Raw genomic sequence first — 24,907 nt, forward strand, 5'->3', positions numbered from 1 at the left:
CCTTTTAAACTACCATTCCATGTAAAGAAGAACACAGGCATTCCAGGCAGGGGAAGCAGCAAGGGCAAAGGCCCAGACAAAGAAGGAGTTGGCATGCTTGCTGAACAGAGAGGTAGTTAGTGTGGGTGAAGCTAGTGAGGAAAGGAAGGAGTGGTTGGTGTGAGATGCGGTTGGAAAAGTTGTATATCAGGTAGGGCCTTGTAGACCTCAGAGCTTTTAATTTTATTCTAAGTGTTTAAGCAGGGAGTCAAATGACATCGTTCATTTTATAAAAAGATCACTCAGACCACTGTGTGAAGGATGTGGGACAGGAATGGAAGCATGGAGACCATAAGAGGACCGCTTTAGTAGTAGGTGACTGCTCCTACAGCCAACAGGTAGCAGAGACCAACGAGGAGGACCTGTTGTACTTTATGAGTGAAGGCTCAGTAGTTGTGGATAGTTGGAAGAAGGGAGGCAAATCAGAGATGATGCCCCCACAGTTTTGGTGTGGGGAATGTTGGTGCTGGTTACTGATAAGAAGACTGGGAGAAGGATAGATCTGGGTAGAAATGAAGAGCTGCCGTTCTGGCCATGTTAAGTTTGAGTAGAAGAAAAGGGGGCAATTAAAGTAGCAGGGGGAGAGATCAGGGGTCAAAAAAAAAATGAAAGATAATTGCTGTTTGGTTTATATTCTTTTCCTGTCGGCTCTTTTATTTTGCTCTGTGAGCTAAGTATGAATAGCCTGTGCCATGTTTTGTATTAGTTATTCAAAATGGGTGTCCCATGTTGCTTTTCCTTTGGATCTGATTAAAGGTCCTTTTAAGTTTTCATTTTATTTTTTAAAGATTTATTTATTTTAGAAAGAGAGAGAGTGCACATGCCCATGTGCACATGGGGGAATGGGCAGAGGGAGAGGGAGAATCTCAAGTATACTCTTCACTGAGTGCAGAGCCTGCCGGGCTCGATCTCACAATGCTGAGATCGTGACCTGAGCTGAAATCAAGAGTCAGAAGCTTAACCAACTGAGCCACTAGGCACTGCTAAGGTCCCTTTTAAAAAGTATCTAGAAATCTAGACACTAGAAATCTATTGGCATAAGGATTATTTTTATGAATATGAATTTATTGGCTTAGCACAATAAATCTTTTTTAATTTTAAAAAAGATTCTATTTATTTGACACAGAGAGAGCAAGCGCACAAGCAGGGGGAGTGGCAGGCAGAGGGAGCGGGAATAGCAGGCTCACCACTGAGCACAGAGCCTGATGCAGGACTCAATGCCAGGACTCCAGGACTCCAGGACCATGACTTGAACCAAAGGCAGATGCTCAACGTCTGAGCCACCCAGGCACCCTTCTTTAATTTAAAAAAAAAAAAAAAAAAAAAAAAAAAGATTTTAAGTAATCTGCATACCCAGTGTGGGGCTTGAAATTACAACCCCAAGATCAAGAGTCACATTCTCTTGACCTACCAGCCAGGTGCCCCAGCTTAGCACAGGTTTCCTCAAAATGTTTTTTTATTGCAAAAGTAATAAATATTTACTGGTGATATATAAAGAACACAGATTAGCAAAGAACTGAACATGCAAATCATCTTCAGTCATTGTGCTCAGAGAAAACCATTATTAATACCTTAGTGTATATTCTCCCACACTTCCATTATATATGCACTTGTGTGCACACACCCATATCCAAATAAACATTGCATATAGTATTTTGAACTATGGAACAGTTCCAGGAAATGGTAAAAATTAACATTAACTTTCACTGCTTAATTGAGAAAATATATGGAATAGGTTTGAGTTATGTGAGGTATATAATATGGTATCAAAATTAAATGTATGATTTTTTTTTGCAGTCTGGAAAATCCCTTGAGCGAGTAATAATTTGGCCTTTAGTTTAGTAATTAAATTTGCAGAAAGATAGCCCAAATAACATTGTCCACGACAGTAATATGTGCTTTTCTCTGCTCTTGTGAGAAAGGTGGAAATGACCTTCCACAGCATGCAGACATCAGGGCCTTTTTAAGAAAGCAAGTTATAGATCTATGGTGGAAGTTAGCCCTTTTGGTCTCTTTTCTGTCATATACCTACATGTAGGCCAGAATACACATGATAATCAGTGTTACTGTGAGTCTTTGGTTAACTTATATGCTCAGTAAAACCTGTTTAAGACATCAGGAAAAATTGACCGTATATTTTGGAAAAGGTACCAGTGGGAAACATTAATTAAGATTTAATTTGGGGTCATTTTAAGGATTAAATCTTTGGTATTTAGGAAAATTCCTTTATTCTCACAGAATATTTATTACTTGATATTTAGCTGACCTGCCATCAAAGTACTTCATCCTCACTTGGGAAGCCGGGTCTAGTAGGGATTCTTTTCAAAGAGAACTTTTATTGTATGGGCATTGTCATGACAAGCAAGAATCGATGTTTCATCTGGTTTGTTGGGTGAAAGTTATTTAACAATTTTTTTTTAAAGATTTTATTTAAAGATTTTATTTATTTTTTTGACAGAGAAAGAGCACAAGTAGGCAGAGTGGCAGGGAGAATCAGTCTTTCTGCTGAGCAAGGAGCCTGGTGTGGGGCTCCATCCCAGGACCTTGGGATCATGGCTCAAGCTGAAGGCAGCTGCTTAACCGATTGAGCCACCTGGGCATCCCCATTCAACAATGTTTTTACTGCCTCTCTAAGCACAGTCGGTGCTCTACAAAAGTTACGTGGCTCCACTATTGTTCTAGAGTAACACAGTCGAGTGGCAAAACTTACCTTTCATAAATTCAATACAAATTATTTAAAAAGCAAATAAAATGTACTGAGCATTGTGTGCCATCCACTTGGCTGGGTGTTTGGGGTACAAAAACGAGTGAGATGTGTTCCCTGTAATTAGGGAGGTTTTTAGTCTTTAGAGTTTAATGAGAGTTAATGGCCAGTAGGCTTATAATTATAAAATGAAGCAATTAGATGTATGTTCAGGGTCTCCTGGGAACAGAAGGAGCATTTAATTCAGACTGGGGAAATGAGAAAGGCTGAATGTTGAAAGATTAGCATCTAAGGGGGTGAGGGGGAAAAGGATGTTATTATCAGTATGTGTACATAGAGGAGGTGGAAAAATGTCTTTTTTTCTAAAATTGGTGGTGAGTTGGGTGTTCACCATATTTATATCATCTGTATGGCAGATGACTTTACTAAGTTTTTTCATCGTTAGGCCTTAGAGTTGATTTATGGATGTTAGTAATAAAATACACTGAAGGTAAGAATTTCTTTTGTGTAGAAGAAATTAGAGGCAGAGGTACTATGTGTGAGAAATAAAAGGAGGTGAGTAAAAGTAAGTTTATATATTATTTGCCTTTTAGGGATAAGTTTTCGTTTTGAGGAAGCATTTGTACTGCTTGGAAATTTGGATATCTTTTTAAAATATATGTCTAATCATATGTCCTCTTTTCCTGGTTTTCAGTCTCAAGATAGATTTGTTATTTAGAAATGTTCTCTTTTTAATCTTTTTGCTTTGTTGTATGCTGCTGTGTACAAACATGTGTTTTATACTTTTTATTTTGATGAAAACTTTTTTTTTTTTTTTAAGTAAGCTCTGCGTCTAACAGGAGGTTTGAACAACAACCCTAAGTACAAGAGTCTACTGACTGAGTCAGCCAGGTGCCCCATTGCTGAAAACATTTTCATTATGGGCTATTAATTTTTTTTAAGATTTTACTTATTTATTTGATAGAGAGCACAAGCAGAAGGAACAGTAAGTAGAGGGAGTGGGAGAAGCAGGCTTTCTGCTGAGTGGGGAGCCTGGTGCAGGGCTCTATCTCAGGACCTTGGGATCATGACCTGAGCTGAAGGCAGCTGCTTAACCCACTGAGCCACCCAGGGCTATTAATATTTTTTAAACTCACACTTATTTACAATTTGTGATTTCTTTGGAAGTGTTTTTCTTGTTTTTTTTTTTTTTTTGTTGTTGTTGTTGTTGTTGTTTAGTTCAAGTTATAGACTACATTATTTGGATTAGGATTTAAAGATTATATATAAAAGTTTAATGTTTCTAAGAGGAGATTTGATCTTGCTGTTCTATGATAAATGCTTAAGAAAATAATCATGTATAATTATTTTTCTTTTTCAGCCTTTCTAAGAAAAGTCTACAGCATCCTTTCTCTGCAAGTTCTCTTAACTACAGTGACAGCTGCTTTTTTTTTATACTTTGAGTCTATACGGACAGTTGTACATGAAAAGTAAGCTGATGATTCTGAAACCTTTCTAGCTGCTGCTTATGATCAAAAGGCCGTATTATACGCAAAGTTTTTTTCTTTTTTCTATTAACTCCTGAGGTTAGAATGTAAAAACACTTATTAACTCTTAGAAGACTAGTTTTGAGAAAATGTTCTTACAACATGATATTTATCTCTAAACTTTTTAGCTTATAGTTTTGTACGTTTAAACTTTCATCTCCCAGGTAGTAGTAAGAATTTTTACTGTATGCAACTATTTGAAGTTTTATTTATTTATTTGTTTTTTGCTTTTATTACACCTATGCCTAGTCCCCCAAGCCTAAGACTGCTTGAAAAATAAAGGTACTTAATAAATGTATATGTAATTTTTCTTAATGTTGGCTCATGACTAAGATAATTTCACTGAGAAATTTCACTGAGAAAAAGGAGCTTTGTATGGTTCATCCCTAATTTGTTTAGGATCTGACCTCCAAAATAATGATTACCATGGCTAAAAGTTACATAGATTTTGTATATTAAAGGAAAATAAGGAGTGAATATTTTCCTAGAAGTAGACAATTTCATCCCTCCCCCTACAAAAAAATGCGTTTGCTCTTTGGACTCAAGTTCTTTAATTTAGATTACAGCTATGTAGTAAATGTATATAAAATTTACTTACTGTTTAATAGTTGTTCTTTATTGTTTTTCTGTTAAAAACAGTATGGTAATTGTAAATATTAAAATTCAAATATGATAGAAGTTCGTGAAGTAAAAAGGAAAAGTCTTCCTCATTCATTGTGGGCTCTTTTCTTTGTCTTGCTCCCCTCCCCAGCTCACAGTCCTCCCATTCCCTGAATGGAGAGATCTTTTTTTTTGACAGTTTAGTGTCATTCTTTCCAGATTTCCTTTTCTTACCTTCACAAACAAAATATTTTATTAAATTGGTTTTTTATTAAAAAATATTTTATTAAATTGCTATTTTATTAAATTTGTTAATATTTATATTATTTTAAAGGTTATTATTTATTAATTTATATTTATATTATAACATATTTATTTATTTATTTATTGTTTATTGTTTATTGTTTATTTATTTGACACAGAGAGAGAGAGATCACAAGTAGGCAGGGAGACAGGCAGAGAGAGAAAGGGGGAAGCAGGTTCCCTTCTGAGCAGAGAGCCCGATGCGGGGCTTTTTCCCAGAACCCTGAGATCATGAGCTGAGCTGAAGGCAGAGGCTTAACCCACTGAGCCACTCAGGCGCCCAGACACCCCACTATTTATACTGTTTTTAAACTTAAAAATGCTTTCAATTTTGTCTTTCAGTCCTGCCTTAATTTTGGTGTTTGCCCTTGGATCTTTGAGTTTGATTTTAGTATTGACTGTAAACAGACATAAGCATCCCCTTAACCTGTACCTGCTTTTTGGATTTGTGAGTATTTTGACAATATCTTTTACTTTAGCATTTATTTCTGTATTTTAACTTTATTTATTTAATTGAATGCAAATACATATATAATAGTAGCATAACAAAATTAATGTTTTTAGTAAACAAATATTTTAGGAAATTACAATTAATTTTAGAATTTTTAACATTTGTCAGTTTCAGTGTTTTTTTTCTGTGAATAATGGTACAGTAGAAAAAAATAGTGAAGTAGGATCTCATGACCTGGCTTTGCCACTTTCTGGTTATGTGACATTTGGCAGGATGTTTAGCCATTCTGTACCTAAGTCTGCTTGTATGTACAATGGACATGTTGAAGTGGATTATCTCTGTGATTCTTGGGACCCCTAATATTCTGTGATTTTCTTGGGAAGAAATTGTAACCTTAGTATCATAGACCTTAAAGTAAAATCTTTATGATTAATCCCTCAGTGTTACTTTTTATCTTAGTACTCTTTTCTTTTTTTTTTTTTTAATATTTTATTTATTCATTGGACAGACAGAGATCACAAGTAAGCAGAGAAGCAGGCAGAGAGAGGAGGAAGCAGGCTCCCTGCTGAGCAGAGAGCCCAATGCGGGGCTCGATCCCAGGACCTTGGGATCATGACCTGAGCTGAAGGCAGAGGCTTAACCCACTGAGCCACCCAGGTGCCCCAGTACTCTGTTCTTTTAAAGAACCTCTTTGCTCAATCGATGTGCTCTACTAATATGTTTTAAAATCACGAGTGGGGAACTTCACTTTAGGTCATGTCTATTTAGATATTTGTGAAAATGAAAACCCAAACCACTGTGTTTAAAAACCCAGTCTGTAATATGACCAGAATAAGTTGGTAAAGCTCAAATTACATGTTTTTTAAATTATTTTTCTTGTTCTCTTATCCAGTATGACTTTGGATTCTAACCAAAAATTTACTTCAAAATATTTCAAACTAATATTAATAATATTTATAGTCAAATAAGAGTGAAAATGCTATTTACGAGATTCATTTGCTTTAATCTTAAGAAAGATTATGAATTCTGGTAACAAGTTTATATTAATATGATGAAAGAAAAGCTTATGATTTCAGAAATTTCAATTATAGGAAAGGTTATTCATTTAAATCTTAGGTTCTTTTGTTTCCTGAGTACTGTTTTGGGGTGGTGGTATGTTTTCCTAGTATTACCTTTTCTCCTGTTCATCCTCTTCTGTTTCTTTTGGATACTTGAGTATGGGGTAGGATTTCTTACCTAAAATCATGTCACAAATACCAAGAATGAGGTTTAATTTTATTTTTCCAGAAAAAAGAAATATTTCTGCCATCTTTTGCTACCACTTCCCTGACACTGTCAACAACATTATGACAAAATATTGCCTCCACATCCATGTGCAATTTCTAATGCCATTTTTGCTCTAGTCCTGATAGGTTTCTTGATTTCAGGTGGGGAAAGTTAGAAGGAGTGCTTCTACCAAGAGTATGAGTACATAGCCACAGATGTTACTTCTGGATTTGCCTTTATGATATGGTCTATTAAGTAGTTGGTAAAATCTAACTAGAGTAAGCATTTATTAATTTTTTTTTTTTTTTTTTGAGAGAGAGAATGTGTGAGAGTGGGGTGGAGCGCAGAAGGAGAGGGAGAGAATCTCAGGCAGACTCCATGCTCAGCATGGAGCCTGAAGTGAGGCTTGATCTCTGGACCCTGAGCTCATGACCTGAGCTGAAATCAAGACTTGGACGCTTAACTGACTGAGCTACCCAGGCGTCCCTAGAATAAGCATTTAAAGCAAAATAAAGGTATGTAGTTAAAGAGAAGCTAGAGGATAAAAATTCAACATCCCTAAATCTTTTATTTGGGATATGAGTTCAGCTACATATGACATGGGTGAAACAAGATGCTTCTCTTTCATGTAAAAGTCTGCATGATTGTGTAGTGAAGTTGTTAGGGGTTCAGGCACCTGCTATGGTTCAAGGACTCCTGAAGCAGTGTATGACATAAGATAGCTCACTGCCATAGACATATGCCATCCAGTTATTTTTAAAAATGAGAAGAGAAAAGGGAGAGCAAGCCCCTTTGCTTTTTTTTTTTTTTTTAAGATTTTATTTATTTATTTGATAGAGATCACAAGTAGGCAGAGAGGCAGGTAGAGGGGGGGGGGAAGCAGGCTCCCTGCTGAGCAGAGAGCCTGAGTTGGGGCTCCATTCCAGGACCCTGGGATCATGCCCTGAGCTGATGGCAGAGGATTTAACTCACTGAGCCACCCGGGCGCCCCAGCCACTGTGCTTTTAGCACTTGTACCCCTCCCCACGCACATTCTATTGGCTAGAATAAAGTCCTATGACCAGAGGTAGCTAAAAGGAAGACTGAGAAATGTAATGTTTAATCTGAATACCTATGTGTCCAGGTAAAAGTTCTGTTACTAGGAAAGAAAGAGAATGAACACTGGGAGGCAGTTTCAGGACTGCCACACTAAAGTGCTACATAAATATTTTATTCTTCCTATGTTTATGTGTGAAGTTGGAGTTTTGTGAACGTGCATATCATTTGCAGTTTCATTTTTACTTACACAGAGTGAGAAAAATAGAATTTCCCATACTATTTCTGTATCTTCCTGCTACAAATATAAAAAATCTAGTTAGGGTTTAAAGAGTGATAGGATCACTCTTAGAATCTAAGTCTTCTCACTCAATACACTGAGGTCTCATTTTCATTGTGGTAGGCGTATCATGTGTCCCATGTAATTCACAAGGCTGCTTTGAAGCTAAGGAGAGATCATACATATGGAATCACATGGAACTCTTAGAAATTAGAACATGTACATGACATAGTGTAAATGTTATGTGCATTTATGTAATTTTAGTTTCTTGTTTTTAGACGCTATTCGAAGCTCTGACTGTGGCCTTTGTCGGTAAGTCATAATTTGTGCTTCTGTATGTTACAATAGTGTTTCAATGTAGATAAATCTCGAGTTGAAAGTTGTTCAGGACTAAAGCTTAATATCATGGGATATTACATTTCAAATACATAGCAGATGAAGAATTCTTAAAATATATGCAAAATTAAAGGTTTATACTTAGTTCAACTAAGCTTAGAGGAAGTGGAAAAGAACTAGGAAAATAATGAGAATAATATTCATGTGTGTTTATCCATTTATAAAAACAAGACAACTGTAGCTAATCTTTTCCCCCTAATTTAGAGGGATCTCAAAGGAACTGATAAAAAAAATATATATATATATATTTAAATATTTTATTTATTTATTTGACAGAGAGAAATCACAAGTAGATGGAGAGGCAAGCAGAGAGAGAGAGGGAAGCAGGCTCCCTGCTGAGCAGAGAGCCCGATGCGGGACTCGATCCCAGGACCCCGAGATCATGACCTGAGCCGAAGGCAGCGGCTTAACCCACTGAGCCACCCAGGCGCCCCTGATAAAATATATTTTGAGCCATATATCATCAGTACAGAGCCCAGCCTCTCAAATTGCTGCACTGAACTGTGCTTTGTTATATAGTCTCATATTTCATCAGATGACCCCATAAGAAACTTAGTAATTTCTACTGTATATTTTATGTTAAATTTGTATTTGAAAGGAAGTGTGTGTTAGAGTTGTTTGATGTACCATATGTAATGTCTCAAGTAAAAAATTTCATGATTTATTAAAAATAAAGATTCAGATTGTCTCAAAATGATTAACCTGGGATACAAAAAAGGTTAGAATGAACTGTTAGCTGTCAATAATAGTAAGTTGCATATATCTCAGTTTAATATATTTTTTTCCTTTTGTCATTACTGCTTTTAACCTTTCTGTGCCAGTTTTATTAAATTTATATATTGTTTGGTAATTCACTTATTCCTTTTGTAAAGGAACTGTAATATATGTAATAATAACTATTAAATAGAACTGAAATTTTCAGCATAGAAAGGAAGTGTTATTAATATTTACTTATTAAGGTTACTATCTATTAATGTTATCATCAAGTCCATCTCTGTCCTCCTTGGCTCCCACCATTTGTAAAAGATAAAGGAGAGAGAGCTATTTCAAAGTTATTGGAATTGGGGGTAGAAATACATAGATGGGGTAATCTGAGAACATTGTTTTCCTCATTAATTATAATATCCCTTCCACCTAATCCTACACTTAAATTGTTGACAAGCAAAATAATCTCTTGTTTTTTCATTTCTGCATTCACTTTCCTAATCCTGTCCAGGAATATAGTATTTAGGAATAGAAATTAAACCTTCGCAGATTAAAAATTATTTAAATGGTTTTGGGTTCAAAGCACTTAACTTCCTTTAAAGGGGTTAGGATGTAGCCTCTTTTTAAAATGCTAAGCAGTTCTATTACAATTAAAATAGACACAGTCAATCTAGGTGTTCATTCTAAAAATTGAGAAGGGAATTTGGTATGTATTCAAGAAACCCCCAATTATGTATTCATCGTATGCATTTTTGGATGTAAAGCAATTAGTGGTTCATTCCTGTTCTTTGCAGGGTTGGTGAATGGCAACCTTGCCTAGTTTCTTTGATTGGATCGATGAATTGGGTATGCAATTAACCAGATGATTGCTAAAATTGCTGCTACTGCCCAGAAATTCCCAGCCAGTCATCCCTATTGATATTTAAGTCATAACAGTCACCACAGATGGTAATAAAATGAAGCAGGGACAGAGATAGATGACAGTCATTCTGTCATATCCCTCAAACTCCAAACATATCCCTCAAACTCCAAACCTGCTGGCTATGTCCTCCCTCTCCAGTCATTTCTTTAGCTTCATAATAATGTGGCTACCTTATTTTGTGTGAATGACTGTTTATTGCAGTATGAGTGTGGTTTTACTCTATCAGTATTAAAGGCTGAATAAGGAATATTTTCATAGTTAATTTTATTCACAAGTAGTACAGGAGCAAGTATAGGATTTCTGTTAAACGCCAGGAAAAAAGCCATTTTATATAGAGTATGTTTAAATGTATTTTTAATCGGTGTTTTTTTAATTTTACAGTTACTTTCTATGATGTATATATTGTTCTGCAAGCGTTTATACTGACTACTGCTGTATTTCTTGGTTTGACTATGTATACTCTGCAATCTAAGAGAGATTTCAGCAAATTTGGAGCGGGGTAAGTTACATATTCATGGCTATGTTAGATAAATATTTTTAACATTATATTATAGGTCATCTTAAGAGAATGGCTGTACCTTTAGCTTTAGATATTGTCTTTTAAAATGGAAGGTGATGAGGAGCACCTGGGTGGCTTAGTTGGTTAAGTGTACAACTCCTGATTTTTGCTCAGGTCATGATCTCATGGGTTTTGAGATAAATGCCTGGGAGTGGGGCTCTGTGCTCAGTAGGGAGTCTACTTGGGATTCCCTCTCTCCCTCTCCCTTGGCCCTGCCCCCCCACTCGCATTTCTCTCTCTTGTGCATGTGCACTCTCAAATAAGTAAATCTTTAAAAATAAATAAATAAATAAAATGGAGGGTGATGAGAAGACATCTCTCTGAGTACTAACTAAAGCCAGGCTCTATGCTTTTAGAACATACAAGGAGATGGAAGGTGGCTTTGAGTCATTTGCTTCCTCTCTATATTGAAAAGAGAGGGAATGCCCAAAAAAATCTCCCCAGTTTTCTAGAGAGGCTAGGCTTGTATGCTCTATGGAACTTGCCTACATTATGTAGGTCTTTGTTTTAACATAAATGTTACCAAGACCATCCGCTTCTTTAGCAGAAACAGGGTAAATGACCCAGGTGATGGTGATATCTGCATGAACTTTAAAAACTTCTTGACTGGGGCGCCTGGGTGGCTCAGTGGGTTAAAACCTCTGCCTTTGGCTCCAGTCATGATCCCAGGGTCTTGGGATCGAGCCCCACATCCAGCACTCTGCTCAGCAGGGAGCCTGTTTCCTTCTCTCTCTCTCTGTCTGCCTCTCTGCCTACTTGTGATCTCTGTCTGTCAAATAAATAATCTTTAAAAAAAAACCAAAAACTTCTTGACCTATGTAGATTAACCTGTATCCTTCTTAAAACTATTAAATATGAAGGGTGAAGCTTTTTATGTTAGGATAATGATACAGTGTTGCCCTCACCTGGTAAGAATGTATATACTCCGTTCTAAGCTCACAGTGGCTTCCTGTTGACACTTAGTCAACATCTTCTGTTTTTTTTTTTTTCCTGTTACAACACTAAAAATTTACAAAAGCTCTTACAAAACATTTTTTGTCCCCTTTTCCCCCTGGTAATCCAGATTACCAGAAATCTTTATTGCGATAAAGTATAAGTGGTCAGCCAACACTAACAATTGTGCAAGATGCTTAACTAGTTATATTAGAATGAAGTGTGATGTCGGGAGAGTCAGCAGTTTTTTTACTTCCTGCTTTTCGTGTTTTGGAGGAGATACACGTTTATGTGGTATATATGATGGAAGATTTGCTGTTTGCTTCTTCCCATCCATTCTAGTATAGTTTCTAGAAATCCCATTCTAATAAACAATCTTGCCCATATTTCAGTCTCTTCATAATAATATTGTTTTTTCTTGGGGCACCTGGGTGGCTCAGTGGGTTAAGCCTCTGCCTTCGGCTCAGGTCATGATCCCAGGGTCATGGGATCAAGCCCCACATCGGGCTCTCTGCTCAGCAGTGAGCCTGCTTCCCTCTCTCTCTGCCTGCCTCTCTGCCTACTTGTGATCTCCGTCTGTTAAATAAATAAATAAAATCTTAATAATAATAATATTCTTTCTTCTTATTTCAGCTGAAACTTGATTCCTCCTTGAGAACACTGTTCTCTAGCTCCTTATTCTCCCCCACCCCGTATAGTTTCAGGTGGGGTGTTAGTATTGAAAACTGCACCAGTCTCCTTGTGCTTTCATTATTTCCTTGGCATGCTGGAAATTCAATGCTTTAAGGTTTATGTTTTAACATTTGAGTATCTGGGTATACATTTCCCAATCTTCCCCATTATTGCCACTGATTCCCTTTGTTCAAGCCTCCCTCTTTTTTTTTTTTTTTTTAATTTTAATTTTAAGTAACCTCTGCACCCAGTATGGGGTTCGAACTCTCAACCCAAGATCAAGAGTCTCAGGCTTTTCCACTGAGCCAGCCAGGCACCCTAGCCCATCCTCATTCTTTAAAGACTTTAGCATCAAACTACATGTGAGGCTCATCTGTCACCTTGGCTTCTCAGTGTGTCTGGAGCTCTTCTTGAGCAACTTTTCATTTCCCTGCCATGACTGCATTGTGGAACTTGTTGCCACTAGAGATTGTTGCACTGAAGAAATCTTAAATGCCAGTCACTGACTTTCTTTCTTACGCCTTCTACTAGCTCTCTCATTTCTTTGTGCCCCCAATACCTCTCTGTTGTGCTTGTTCCTTAAGAGCTGCTATTGCTGTGATCAACTTCTTCCTCAGACCCGGTTGTCCCCTGTCTTGTGCAGACATCCAGAGAGTAGGGTAAAACCTCAGATAAATAGTTACTAGTACCACCTTCCCCACACTCCTTGGTGCAGTTTATGTATGAAAAAGTAAGCCCTGGGGGCACCTGGGTGGCTCAGTGGGTTAAAGCCTCTGCCTTCGGCTCTGGTCATGGTTCCAGAGTCCTGGGATCGAGCCCTGCATCGGGCTCTCTGCTCAGCAGGGAGCCTGCTTCCCCCCTTTCTCTCTGCCTGCCTCTCTGCCTACTTGTGATCTCTGTCTTTCAAATAAAATCTAAAAAAATAAAATAAAATAAAAATAAAAAGTAAGTCCTGTAAGTAAGTAAGTCCAAGTAAGTCATGAGTCCATTTTAATCCTGAAGGATCTATACTATGTGGTGGCATGATACTTCATTCTAAGTAGGTATTCCAGATGTATCCAGAGAAATTTTGTGGCTGTTCCAGCATGAGAATTGACAGCTGGAACCTCACTATGCCCTCAGTTCGCCGTGTGTGACTACAATACTATGTATACTTAATTTCTGATTTTATTTTTGTTGTTAAATAACATATTATACTTATTATCAGTCCCATAATATTTAGTGTGAGATTCATTTTGTGGTACTTGGTAAATGTTTTTTGAAGAGAATCATATATTGTGCTGCTGTTGGACGAGTGATGAACGTCAATCATGTCAAGTTGGTCGATAGGATTGTTTAAGTGCCCTGCACAGTTCGTAATCCCTGCATGCTCATTGTGTCAGTTAATGTCAAAGCAATATTGAAATTTCCAACTACAATTACGGATTTAGAGTATGATTCTCTTACCATTTCTGTAAGTTTTGCTTCATATTATTTTGAAGTTCTGTTTTTAGATGCATAAACATTTAGGATTGTTATGTCCTTTTGATGACTCCTTTGTCATTTTGAAGTAGTTGTCTCTGGTAATGTTTTTGCCCTGAAACTTACTTTATTAATACAGCTACTCTAGCTTTCTTTTGATTGCATTAACATGGTATATCATTTTCCAGCCTTTTATTTTTAGCTTCTTTGTAGCTTTATGGTTTTCTTCTAGGGAGAATATGGTTGGCTCTTGCTTTTTTTTTTTTTCTTATCCAGTCTGGTCATCTCTGCTCTTAGAATGTTTTGACCACTGACATTTTTTTTTTTTTTTAAAGATTTTATTTATTTACTTGAGAGAGAGACAGTGAGAGAGAGCATGAATGAGGAGAAGGTCAGAGAGAGAAGCAGACTCCCCATGGAGCTGGGAGCCCGATGCGGGACACGATCCCGGGACTCCAGGATCATGACCTGAGCCGAAGGCAGTCGTCCAACCAACTGAGCCACCCAGGCGTCCCTGACCACTGACATTTAATGTTATTATTGACCTGGTTGGATTTAAGCCTCCGATCTTGCCGTTATGTTTCTTTCTGTATGTCCCATCTGTTCTTTGTACCTCTTTTCCTCTCTTTGGATTATTTGATTTGATTTATCTCCTTTATTAGTTATTAGCTATAGCTCTTTTAAATAAGTATTACTCTAGGTTATACTGTATACTGTAAACAGTATACTGCTTGCCTGCCTGCCTGTCTGCCTGCCTGCCTTCCTTCCTTTCTTCTTCTTACTCCAGATTTTTAAAGCTTTTTTATTTAAACGGTCTCTACAACATGGGGCTCGAACCTATGAGTTGCATGCTTGATGGACTGAGCCAACCAGCTGCCCCTACAGGGGCTGTGTGTGTGTGTGTGTGTATGTGTATTTTTTTACATATATATATATATATATATATATATATATATTTTAATGTATTTTATATTTATACACACACACACACACACATATATAGGGTACCTGGGTGGCTCAGTCATTAAGCATCTGCCTTTGGCTCAGGTCATGGTCATGGGGTCCTGGGATTGAGCCCTACATTGGACTCCCTGCTCAGTGGGAAGACTGCTTCTCCCTCTCCCACTCCCCCTGCTTCTGTTCCCTCTCTCTCTGTGTCTGTCTCTCTCAAATAAATAAAATCTTTAAAAAATACATATATAAATGTAAGATTTTATTTATCTGTCAGAGAGAGAGAGAGCATAAGTAGAGGGATGTGCAGGCAGAGGGAGAAGCAGGCTCCCTGCTGAGCAGGGAACCAGATGCAGAACTCAATCCCAAGACCTTAGGATCATAACCTGAGCCAAAGGCTTAATTGACTAAGCCACCCAGGCATCCCTATATATCTTTAGATCACCATAGTCTACCTGTAAATAATATATACCATTTCCTGTAGAGCATAGTTACATCTCCTCTCCCCTACCTTTGTGCTATTGTGGCTATGACTTTTAGTTTCACATATATTATACACCTCATAATATTATTTTTGTTCTAAACATTAAATTATCTTTTTTTTATTTTTAAAGATTTTATTTATTTATTTGATAGAGATCACAAGTAGGCAGAAAGACAGGCAGAGAGAGATGGGGGGAACAGGTTCCCTGCTGAGCAGAGAGCCCGATGTGGGGCTCGATCCTAGGACCCCGGGATCATGACCTGAGCCGAAGGCAGAGGCTTTAACCCACTGAGCCACACAGATGCCCACATTAAATTATCTTTTAATGAGATTAAAAAATAGTTGAAGACTTTTATGTTCACCCACTACTTTGTCATTTCTGTTCTCCATTTCTTTGTGTCAATCCACATTTCCATCTTGTATTTCCTTCTGCCCAAACGATTTCCTTTTAATGTTTATTATATTTTGAAAAGATTTTATTTATGTATTTATTTTAGAGTGGGGCAGAGCACACATGCACATAAGTGGGGGCGGGGTGGGAGGGGCAGAGGAAGAGGGAAAGATAGAATCTTAAGCAGGCTCCATCCCAGTGAGGAGCCTGATGGGAAACTTGATCTCCTAACCCTGAGGTCATCACAACATCAGCTGAAACCAAGAGTCAGTCGCTTACCAACTAAGCCACCCAGGTGCCCCCTTTTAATATTTCTTATAGTGCTGGGTGGTGTCTTGATCTCAGCTTTTGCATGTCCGAAAAAAATCTTTATTTCAACTTTGTTTTTTGAATTTGTTATTTTTGCTGAGTGTAGGATTCTAGGTCTTTTTTTGTTGTTGTTGTTGTTTATTTTTCTGTTTTTAGTATTTTAAAGATGCCATTCCCTAGTATTCTGGTTTATATATTTTCTAACAAGAAGTCTTTTATCTTTATCTTTGTTCTTTGTACACCGTGTCTTTTATCCTCCAGCCACCTTTTATATTTTCTAAGTAATTTGATTAACATTTTTAGTAGTTTGATTATCATATTCCTCGGTGTGGTTTTTTCATGTTTCTTCTGGCCCTTGGATTTATCAGTTTAAAGTTTTCACCAATAGAATTGTTTCTTCAAACATTTTTATGTACCCCTTCATTCTCCTCTCTATTGAGACTTCACCATATATGTTAGACTTCTTGATGTTGTCCTGTGGTTCATGGGATGCTCAGTTTATCCCCCCGCCACCACCCAGTTTTCTCTCTGGGATTCATTTTGGTCAATGTCTGTTGCTGTTTTCAGTTTGATAATCTTTTCTTTTTCAGCATCTATAAGTCCAACCAGAATATTTTTCTTTTGACATATTTTTCATTTGTGGAAATTTAATTTGTGTCTTTTAAAAATATATGTCTTCCATTTTTCTTCTCATGATGATGCTTTCCTCTACCTTCCTGAATATACAGAATATATTCTTTTAATGTCATTGTTTACTAATTCTATCATTGTGTCATTTCTGAATTTGTTTCTATTTACTAATATTTCTTGTTGTTATAGGTCATATTTCCTTGTTCTTTTGCATGCCTTATGATGTTTTATTAGATGCTGGTCATTGTAAATTTTATATTGTTGGATAGTGAGTTTTTTTGTTTTCCTTTAAATATGTTGGTTTTACTCTTCTAGAAAGCTGTTACGTTTCTTGGAAACTGTCTGAACCTTTTGACACTTGCTTTTACACACTTTGTTAGGTGGGTCCAGAACAACATTTAGGTGAGAGCTAATCTGGCCACTCTCTTGAGACAGTAACTTTCTAAGAATTATTCAAAGCCCCATGTCTTAGGAAGTCTTTCCACTTTGGCTGGGGTGAACATGAACTATTTCTGGCCCTGTATGAGCTTTGAGGATTGTTCTGCCTGCTTCTCCACAGAAGGCTTTGTCACTTCTTCATATGTATGCATTAATCTGTGCTCAGCTAACGACTTGAAAAGAATTCTCTACATATCACCAGAGCTAGCTAGCTCTCTTTATAGCTTTCCCCTTTCTGGAACTTTGCTCCACAAATTCTAGCCCCCGTGGCCTCTCTGACCTCTGAATTCTCACCATCTCAATTCAGGGAGACTGTGGGGCTTCATATGGGTTCTCATGGTCTGGAAACACTTTGTAGCTGGGTCAGGTGCAGAGCTTACCTTCCTTGCTTCCCTTATCTCGGGAATTACTGTACTGTGCTGCCTGCTGTTCAGTCATATGTTTTGTGTGGTTTTTATGTAAGGAGGAAGGGTAAATTTGACTCCAGTACTTCCTTGTGGTCTGAAGCAGCATGTGTGTGTTTGGGCTTCTAAGACATATTTGATAACAAAGGTCTGATTGCTTAGGTGTCCTTTGTCATATATTTATACTTTATATTATAATAACTATACATTATATATAATATATATGAGTGGTAACTCATTATACCAGTGGCAAATTTATTATTTGTGTATATTACTTTCCATAATACATTAAAATAAAATAGGGAGTACATCGGGTACTTTAACAGATATGCATGTTCACAGACTAATTTGCTATTGTTATTTGGTTTAAAAATGCAGTTATCTTTCATTTGTTCATGTATATATTTTCTAGAAGTCTTGCAGGTCCTTGTCTTAAAATGTTTCTAGTGATATTTCTGCTTATATCAATATTTTCTTTGTATTCCAGTCAAAAACTTTAAAAATGGTACTTTCAATTAGTTTTGTTCACCATAAAAACAAATGTTGAGCGGATGGCTGTTTTTTAAGTTTCTGAGTATTTGTAGTATTCATTGTATGTTTATGAACTCTTATATTTTACTTATTCTTTGGCAAATACCAGGATGGATTTATTTTTTCAGTAAATGTTATATCCATTTACATAGCTTGTAAAGGAACAATATTCTAAATTACTAATATTTTGTTTTTATAGACTGTTTGCTGTTTTATGGATTTTGTGCTTGTCAGGAATCTTGAAGGTAAGTTGTTTTAAATTGGTAACTTGAATTATATAATTCTGGCCATGTCACTATAAATAATTTCAAAAACTGTAAGAGGTACTCTTATGCTAGGACACTTAGTTATGATTATCTGGAACATTTTTATATAGAATTGTGAAATTCTATATAAAGATTTATGATTTAAAGAATTGTGAAATTCTGGGGCGCCTGGGTGGCTCAGTGGGTTAGGCCGCTGCCTTCAGCTCAGGTCATGATCTCAGAGTCCTGGGATCGAGTCCCGCATCGGGCTCTCTGCTCAGCAGGGAGCCTGCTTCCCTCTCTCTCTCTGCCTGCCTCTCCATCTACTTGTGATTTCTCTCTGTCAAATAAATAAATAAAATCTTTAAAAAAAAAAAATAAAAAAAAAAAAACTTTAAAAAAAAAAAAAAGAATTGTGAAATTCTGTATAAATTGTGAAAAATAATCTTAAAAACATCAAAATCTTATGTTAATATTATTGATTGGGAGAAAGATAAACATGTGACTTAAATTACAAAGAAAGAGGCCCTCACTTGTAATTACTGTTGTATGTGGCACATAAAATTCTGAAAAAGAAATATATTTTTAAATAATTTATATTTGGAATGCTGCTGTTCAAAGTTGTGGGTAATGGCATAGAAAGGATGTAATGAATTCATCCATTCATCTTTACATCCAACAGAAATGAGGATGAACCTGCCTTGTCGTTTTCTGCTTTTTAACATTTGCATTTCAAACTGTAAAGCATTATTAAATATGTATATAGCTATATGTAACTCTTCTTAATAGGGTTCTTAAATATAAACTTACTAATCTCTTGCCTGTAGTTATTTTTCTATAGTCAAACAATGGAATTGGTCTTGGCTGCCATGGGAGCCCTTCTTTTCTGTGGATTCATCATCTATGACACACACTCATTGATGCATAGGCTGTCACCTGAAGAGTATGTATTAGCTGCCATCAGCCTCTACTTGGATGTCATCAACCTCTTCATGCATGTGTTGCGGTTTTTGGAAGCAATTAATAAAAAGTGATTGAAAGCAGTATGTGGAAACTGATTCATTAATAAAGGTTGAGATAAAATTAACTATTAAATACTTCTGTGACTTTCTTCGTATGCTATGTACTTCTGAGCTATTATATAGTATAATAGTAGTATCTGTATTACTGTTGTATAAAAGGGATTATAATAATTCTGATTATGTGTAATATATTAAATATGTGATACAATTACTAGATTATATACTAATAATATAAATCTTACTATTCTTTATGGTGTCTCATTTCTGAATCCTTGATTTGTATTTTCAGGAGATAATCAAAATTCTGTTTTTCAGTTTTTTCAATCCGAAATTTGCCATATATAGATTGTTTATCTGCAATTGAAAAATAATTTCCTGGGTAGATTAGAATGTCAGTTTATCTGTGTCTAGTGATTTTATCTAAATTTTTCCTTAATTAATGTTAGATTTGATTTTGATTTAAAAGTACTGGGGTTCTTACCATTAGAAAGTATATGGGGTGCCTGGGTGGCTCAGTGGGTTAAGTCTCTGCCTTCGGCTCAGGTCATGGTCTCAAGGTCCTGGGATCGAGCCCTGCATCGGGCTCTCTGCTCAGCAGGGAGCCTGCTTCCCCGCTCTCTCTCTGCCTGCCTCTCTGCCTCGTTGTGATCTCTCTCTCTGTCAAATAAATAAATAAAATCCTTTAAAAAAATTATAAATTTCTTTCTACTAGAAGATTTTGATCTTATTTATTAGAGAGGAAAACGTATAAAAGATAAATTCCATTGACTTATTCAGCATTATATTAAAATGTGATTGACATTTCTTTATAAAATGATGTATTAAAAGTGCGACATCTTCTTGAAAGTCAGATATTTTGATATAAAATTGACTTTGTTAGTTTTTTTAAACTACAGGTTCTGTATAGAAATTATAGCAGTGTACCAGTGACCAAGCAAACTTTCATGAATTCCTTCACTGTATTAATTTGCTAGGCTGCCATTAACAAAGTACTACATACTGGGTGGCTTCAACAGAAATTTATTTTCTCCCAGTTCTGGAAGCTAGAAGTCCGAGATCATGGTTTGGTTTCTTCTGAGATCTCTCTCTTGGCTGGTAGATGGTCATCTTCTCCATGTGTTTTTATATGGTTTTCTCTCTACTTGTCTGTGTCCAAATTTCCTCTTCTTAAAAGGACACAAGTCATTTTAGATTAGGCCCTACCCTAATGACATCATTTTACCTTAATTACTTATTTAAATACCCTGTCTCCAAAAACGGACACATTCTGAGATACTAGAGGTTAGGACCTTTTAACAGTCTGAATGTTTGTTGTCTTTTCCCTTGCCCCCTCGCCAGTTCACATGTTGAAACTTAATGACAGTGTAGAAGTATGAGGAGGTAGGTCATCTGGGTCATGCCTAGGTCCTGAGGATGGAGCTTTCATGAATGGGATTTGTGCTCTTATAGAAGTGACCCCACAGAGATCCCTCACCCTTCATGTCACATGAGGTAACAGTAAAAAGACACAGTCTTCAAACCAGGGAAAGGGCCTTTAGTCACTGAATCTGCCAGCACCTTGATCTTGGACTTCCTAGCCTCCAGAACTGTGAGAAATAAATTTCTGCTGTTTATAACTAGCTCTAGTATTTTGTAGTGGCAGCCCAAATGACTTAAGACAGACTTCATCATCTGAATTTTGGGGACCACAACTCGGTCCATAACACCCACTAAGCATCATTCTCCAGCTATTAAGTTGAAGTAAATTAATAATAGAGATTTAGCCTTTGGTGAATTTTAGATGCAAATTTGGCTCCACCATTATCAATTAATTGTTGAATCCTCAGTTGCATGGTGTTATACTCAAGTTTAACATAGCATAGTGGGTAAGAGCATTTAAATTGGAATCCTTGCTGTGCAACCAACTGGTGATGTGACTTTTGGCAAGTTACTTATCCTTTCTTAGGTCTTTTGCCTCATCTTTATAATGAGAATCATAATACCTGCCTTACTGGACTACTGTAAGGAATAATTGAGATGGATGTGTCATATAAACTAAGTGCTTAATGTCAGCTACTGTTAATTCTTATAGGCAGTCCAAAAGCAGAATGCATTGAATTGTGACTAAAGATAGTAAGTAAGCAAATGCATATTTGACATTTAAAAAATGTAAAACAATGCCATTCTTTTTCATTAATTTTTTTTTTTTTTGGTTTGGAAAATAGGTTTTTTTTTAAACAAAAATAATTTAGACATGTAATTCAGTTATCTTTTTAAAGGAGTTAAATTTTAAAAATTGTTTCAATTTCTGATATGACAAATGATGAATTTCTAAGACTGTAAAGAGATCACAAGACCAAGAAGTTTGAAAACCACTGATGCAGACTATTATATTCGGTCAGTGAAACATAATTATTTGTACTTTATCCTGTTGAAGAATTTTATGGGGTTCCTTCTTTTTTACTGGCAAAATCAGTGCTGCTGTGTTTGTCCCTATATGTCACAGTGTGCACAGATACTAGTTTGCCTAGACGGGGATATACCTAAGAGCGGAATTGCTGGATAAAGGGTACATGCAACTTCAATTTCTAATAAAAAGTAAAGGTGAAAATATGCAAACTCCAGAAATATATTAAAAAGTGGAATTAGCAGGACTTGGACAGAGTGATCAACTCCACACGCAAGGTACAAAGTATAGCCAGAAGTAGGAGGAAGACAGAGCAGTGCTGAGAACTGTTTGTACGGAATGTAATTTTGCGAAAGGTGCAGTGGACTCTGCTTGGCTGCCTACATGTTTTCCTGCAGTCTTCTCCACACCACACTTTGATCCACTTGATGCACTTTGGGAGATTTGTAGTGTCAGCAGCCAGCTGTGGGCCTTTTTGGAACAGTTGGGAATTTTGCTTATTCATCTTTTTTTTTTGTATTATAATTTTATTTATTTTCATTGAAACATTTACAATATACCTTTTACATTAATTTTTTAAGGGAAAAAAAGAGGACAAAACCTAGGATTTAGAAGCAATCAAGATCAATGAGAGCCTGCTTATGTGTATTTTCAGCAGTATCATGAAGTTAGAGGGATAACTGCTTAAAAGGGCTGTGTATGGAATGACATCAATAGTGAAATGTAACACATAGTGAAAATAAGGATATTTTAGTCCATTAAAATTTACTGGCTGTTTTTGAAGAGCAGTTTCCATGTCATGGTAGAAGATTCCAGATTGCAATGAATAACTGGATCCAAAATAAAGGAGAAAATGTGTACATAATATATTCAATAAAATGGATTATGAAGAAAATGGAGGCATATAGGTAATTAGTAAAAAGTGGAATACAGGGAGTACTCTAGAGTTTTTGTTTTCAAATTTTTTTGTTCTTTTTGGTATTTTTGTTGTTCTGTTTTATTTTATTATATAAAGGAATTGAATGTGTTTGGAGAAGAAATCAGTGGAGACAGTTGAAGAAATTGATAGATGCAGAAGGAGCAATGATGAAATATCCAAAAGAGAAGGAATGGGATGACATGTAGACTAAAGAGTCCTAAACTTCAACCTGGATCCCTGGGTTGTCTTACTAAAATGTATTCAGTAAGTCTGGAGTGCAACCTGACATTCTGCATTTCTAACAAGCTCCCAAGTGGTGCTGATACCACTATTCTGTAGATCTCAGATTAGCAAGAATCTAGACTACTGGTTCTCAAACTTGTTGGACACTGGAATCCCCTGTAGAACTTTAAAAAAAATCCCTAAGCTTCACCCACAGATACTTGATTTCATTACTTGAGGTGAGGTCTGACAGTTGGATTTTTTAAAATGGCTCAGGTGATTACAAAGTGAAGCAGAGTCTGAGAACTACTGATCTAGGTCACAGATAATGAGACAGGAAAACACTACTTTCTCTGTGAGAAGAAAAAGGTAAGACCAGGCCAGATACAGGTACCAGTGAGTACAGGAGGGAAGAGCAGGTTGATGACAGAGTGTGTTTTTTATCAAAGTAATAAACATACAATTAGAAAAAAAAAAGTGCTATTCCCTCTATAATAAGAAATAGCTTGGGGCGCCTGGGTGGCTCGGTGGATTAAGCCGCTGCCTTCAGCTCAGGTCATGATCCCAGGGTCCTGGGATCGAGCCCCGCATGGGCTCTCTGCTCTGCGGGGAGCCTGCTTCCTCCTCTCTCTCTGCCTGCCTCTTGCCGACTTGTGATCTCTGTCAAATAAATAAATAAAGTAAATCTTAAAAAAAAAAAAAAATAGCTGTGCAGGCCCTGACATACCACCCATCCTCAATTCTCTTTTCCCAGAGAGGTATGTTCATCTTTGTAGAGCTTTGCCTTGAAGTCCCCACCACCTATATGTCCACAACCTAGACATCATGGGGTCACCAGCTGAATCCCAGGAAGCCTTTGTAGTCCTCACTGAGTGATTATTCAGATTGGGCGTTCCATGGGCCCTACTGACTGGTGCTTGCTGTGTAGCAACCAGTGTGCTTCCAGTCAGGCTCTCCACTGTGCCTGGGGTCCCAGGGGATTTTTCCCGCTGGAGCTCTGAGTGACTCTTAAGCCTCGACCCTCCCTCAGGGGCTAAAGATTCCTGAAACCCGTAGTTGAGTTTCAGTCATCTTTGTATAACCAACATAGAGCCTATCACAGAATGCATACTCATGTAGGAATGAGGGAATGAATTAAAGATTTTCAAATATACTGACAGTGTGGTTTTGCAATACGAGTGAGGTTTGGTGGGGTGGAGTCGGGAGCCGAGGACCAAGAAAGAATTATTGAGACGTCTTTGGTACAAAACGGTGGTTTTATTAAAGCACCGGGACAGGACCTGTGTGCAGAAAGAGCTGCTGCACCACACACTGTCTTGAGCGTATATACTCCGGACTGGGGGTAGTAAGGAAAAGGGAGGTTTCAAAACAACTTTGATATGCTAAAGAGGACGGACCTCCAAAGTACCCACAATATAACAACGTCTTGACATTGTCGGTTAAGGTTCTGTTCCCTCTAGCAAGGTATTAACACTAATGTTAATGTTAATAACATTTGGGAAATTCCTGGAAGAATGTCACACGTTTCCCATCTAGGAGTGGAGGTGAGATTGCAGGGTGTCGGCTTAGGCTTTGTCCTCAACTTGCCCTCTGTTTCCTGATCAGTTTTTTTTTTTTTAAAGATTTTATTTATTTATTTGACAGAGAGAGATCACAAGTAGAGAGGCAGGCAGAGAGGCAGGCAGAGAGAGAGAGAGAGGGAAGCAGGCTCCCTGCTGAGCAGAGAGCCCGATGCGGGCCTCGATCCCAGGACCCTGAGATCATGACCTGAGCCAAAGGCAGCGGCTTAACCCACTGAGCCACCCAGGCGCCCTCCTGATCAGTTTTGACAAATGGCACATTCCTGAGATCATCACCCAAGATGGGAAAATTTAAGGGCTTCAAGCAAAAGAGATTTCAATAACGCTTCTCGAAAAACACGTTATCTGACTCAGTACCTGCTCAGCGAAGGTCCGCTCTGAGTTCACTTTTGGGCAGGCAGGGTCACCTGGCCAGGATCGCTGTTGGGGTCCGAGCTAACTCGCTCACGCCCAGCCTCCACCGCTATTTTACGCATTGTCCAAATGCCCCTTGGAAACCCACAAGGGAGGAGCCAAGCTCCAGAGTCGCCCGCCCATCAAAGG

The 24,907-nt window shown here is 37.3% G+C and overlaps 1 protein-coding gene and 1 long non-coding RNA gene across 2 annotated transcripts in view; one reads left to right on the plus strand and one right to left on the minus strand.

Annotated features, from left to right (window-relative positions):
- TMBIM4 (transmembrane BAX inhibitor motif containing 4) overlaps positions 1-19,330 on the plus strand; it is a 29,202-nt gene extending 9,872 nt beyond the window's left edge. Inside the window, exons 2-7 of the mRNA XM_059402531.1 lie at positions 4,104-4,212; positions 5,515-5,620; positions 8,483-8,516; positions 10,609-10,726; positions 18,190-18,235; positions 19,063-19,330. Coding sequence (XP_059258514.1) covers positions 4,104-4,212; positions 5,515-5,620; positions 8,483-8,516; positions 10,609-10,726; positions 18,190-18,235; positions 19,063-19,269 — 620 coding nt within the window. The 3' untranslated portion in view covers positions 19,270-19,330. The remainder of the gene's footprint in view (positions 1-4,103; positions 4,213-5,514; positions 5,621-8,482; positions 8,517-10,608; positions 10,727-18,189; positions 18,236-19,062) is intronic.
- LOC132019451 (uncharacterized) lies at positions 38-24,907 on the minus strand. The gene is made up of 3 exons (XR_009404783.1): positions 24,722-24,907; positions 6,796-6,859; positions 38-1,335 (listed from the first exon to the last, which is right to left on the minus strand). It is a non-coding gene; the product is annotated as an uncharacterized LOC132019451 (long non-coding RNA).

The sequence above is a fragment of the Mustela nigripes genome, chromosome 6, assembly GCF_022355385.1.
Source record: "Mustela nigripes isolate SB6536 chromosome 6, MUSNIG.SB6536, whole genome shotgun sequence".
Classification (NCBI taxonomy): Eukaryota; Metazoa; Chordata; class Mammalia; order Carnivora; family Mustelidae; genus Mustela; species Mustela nigripes.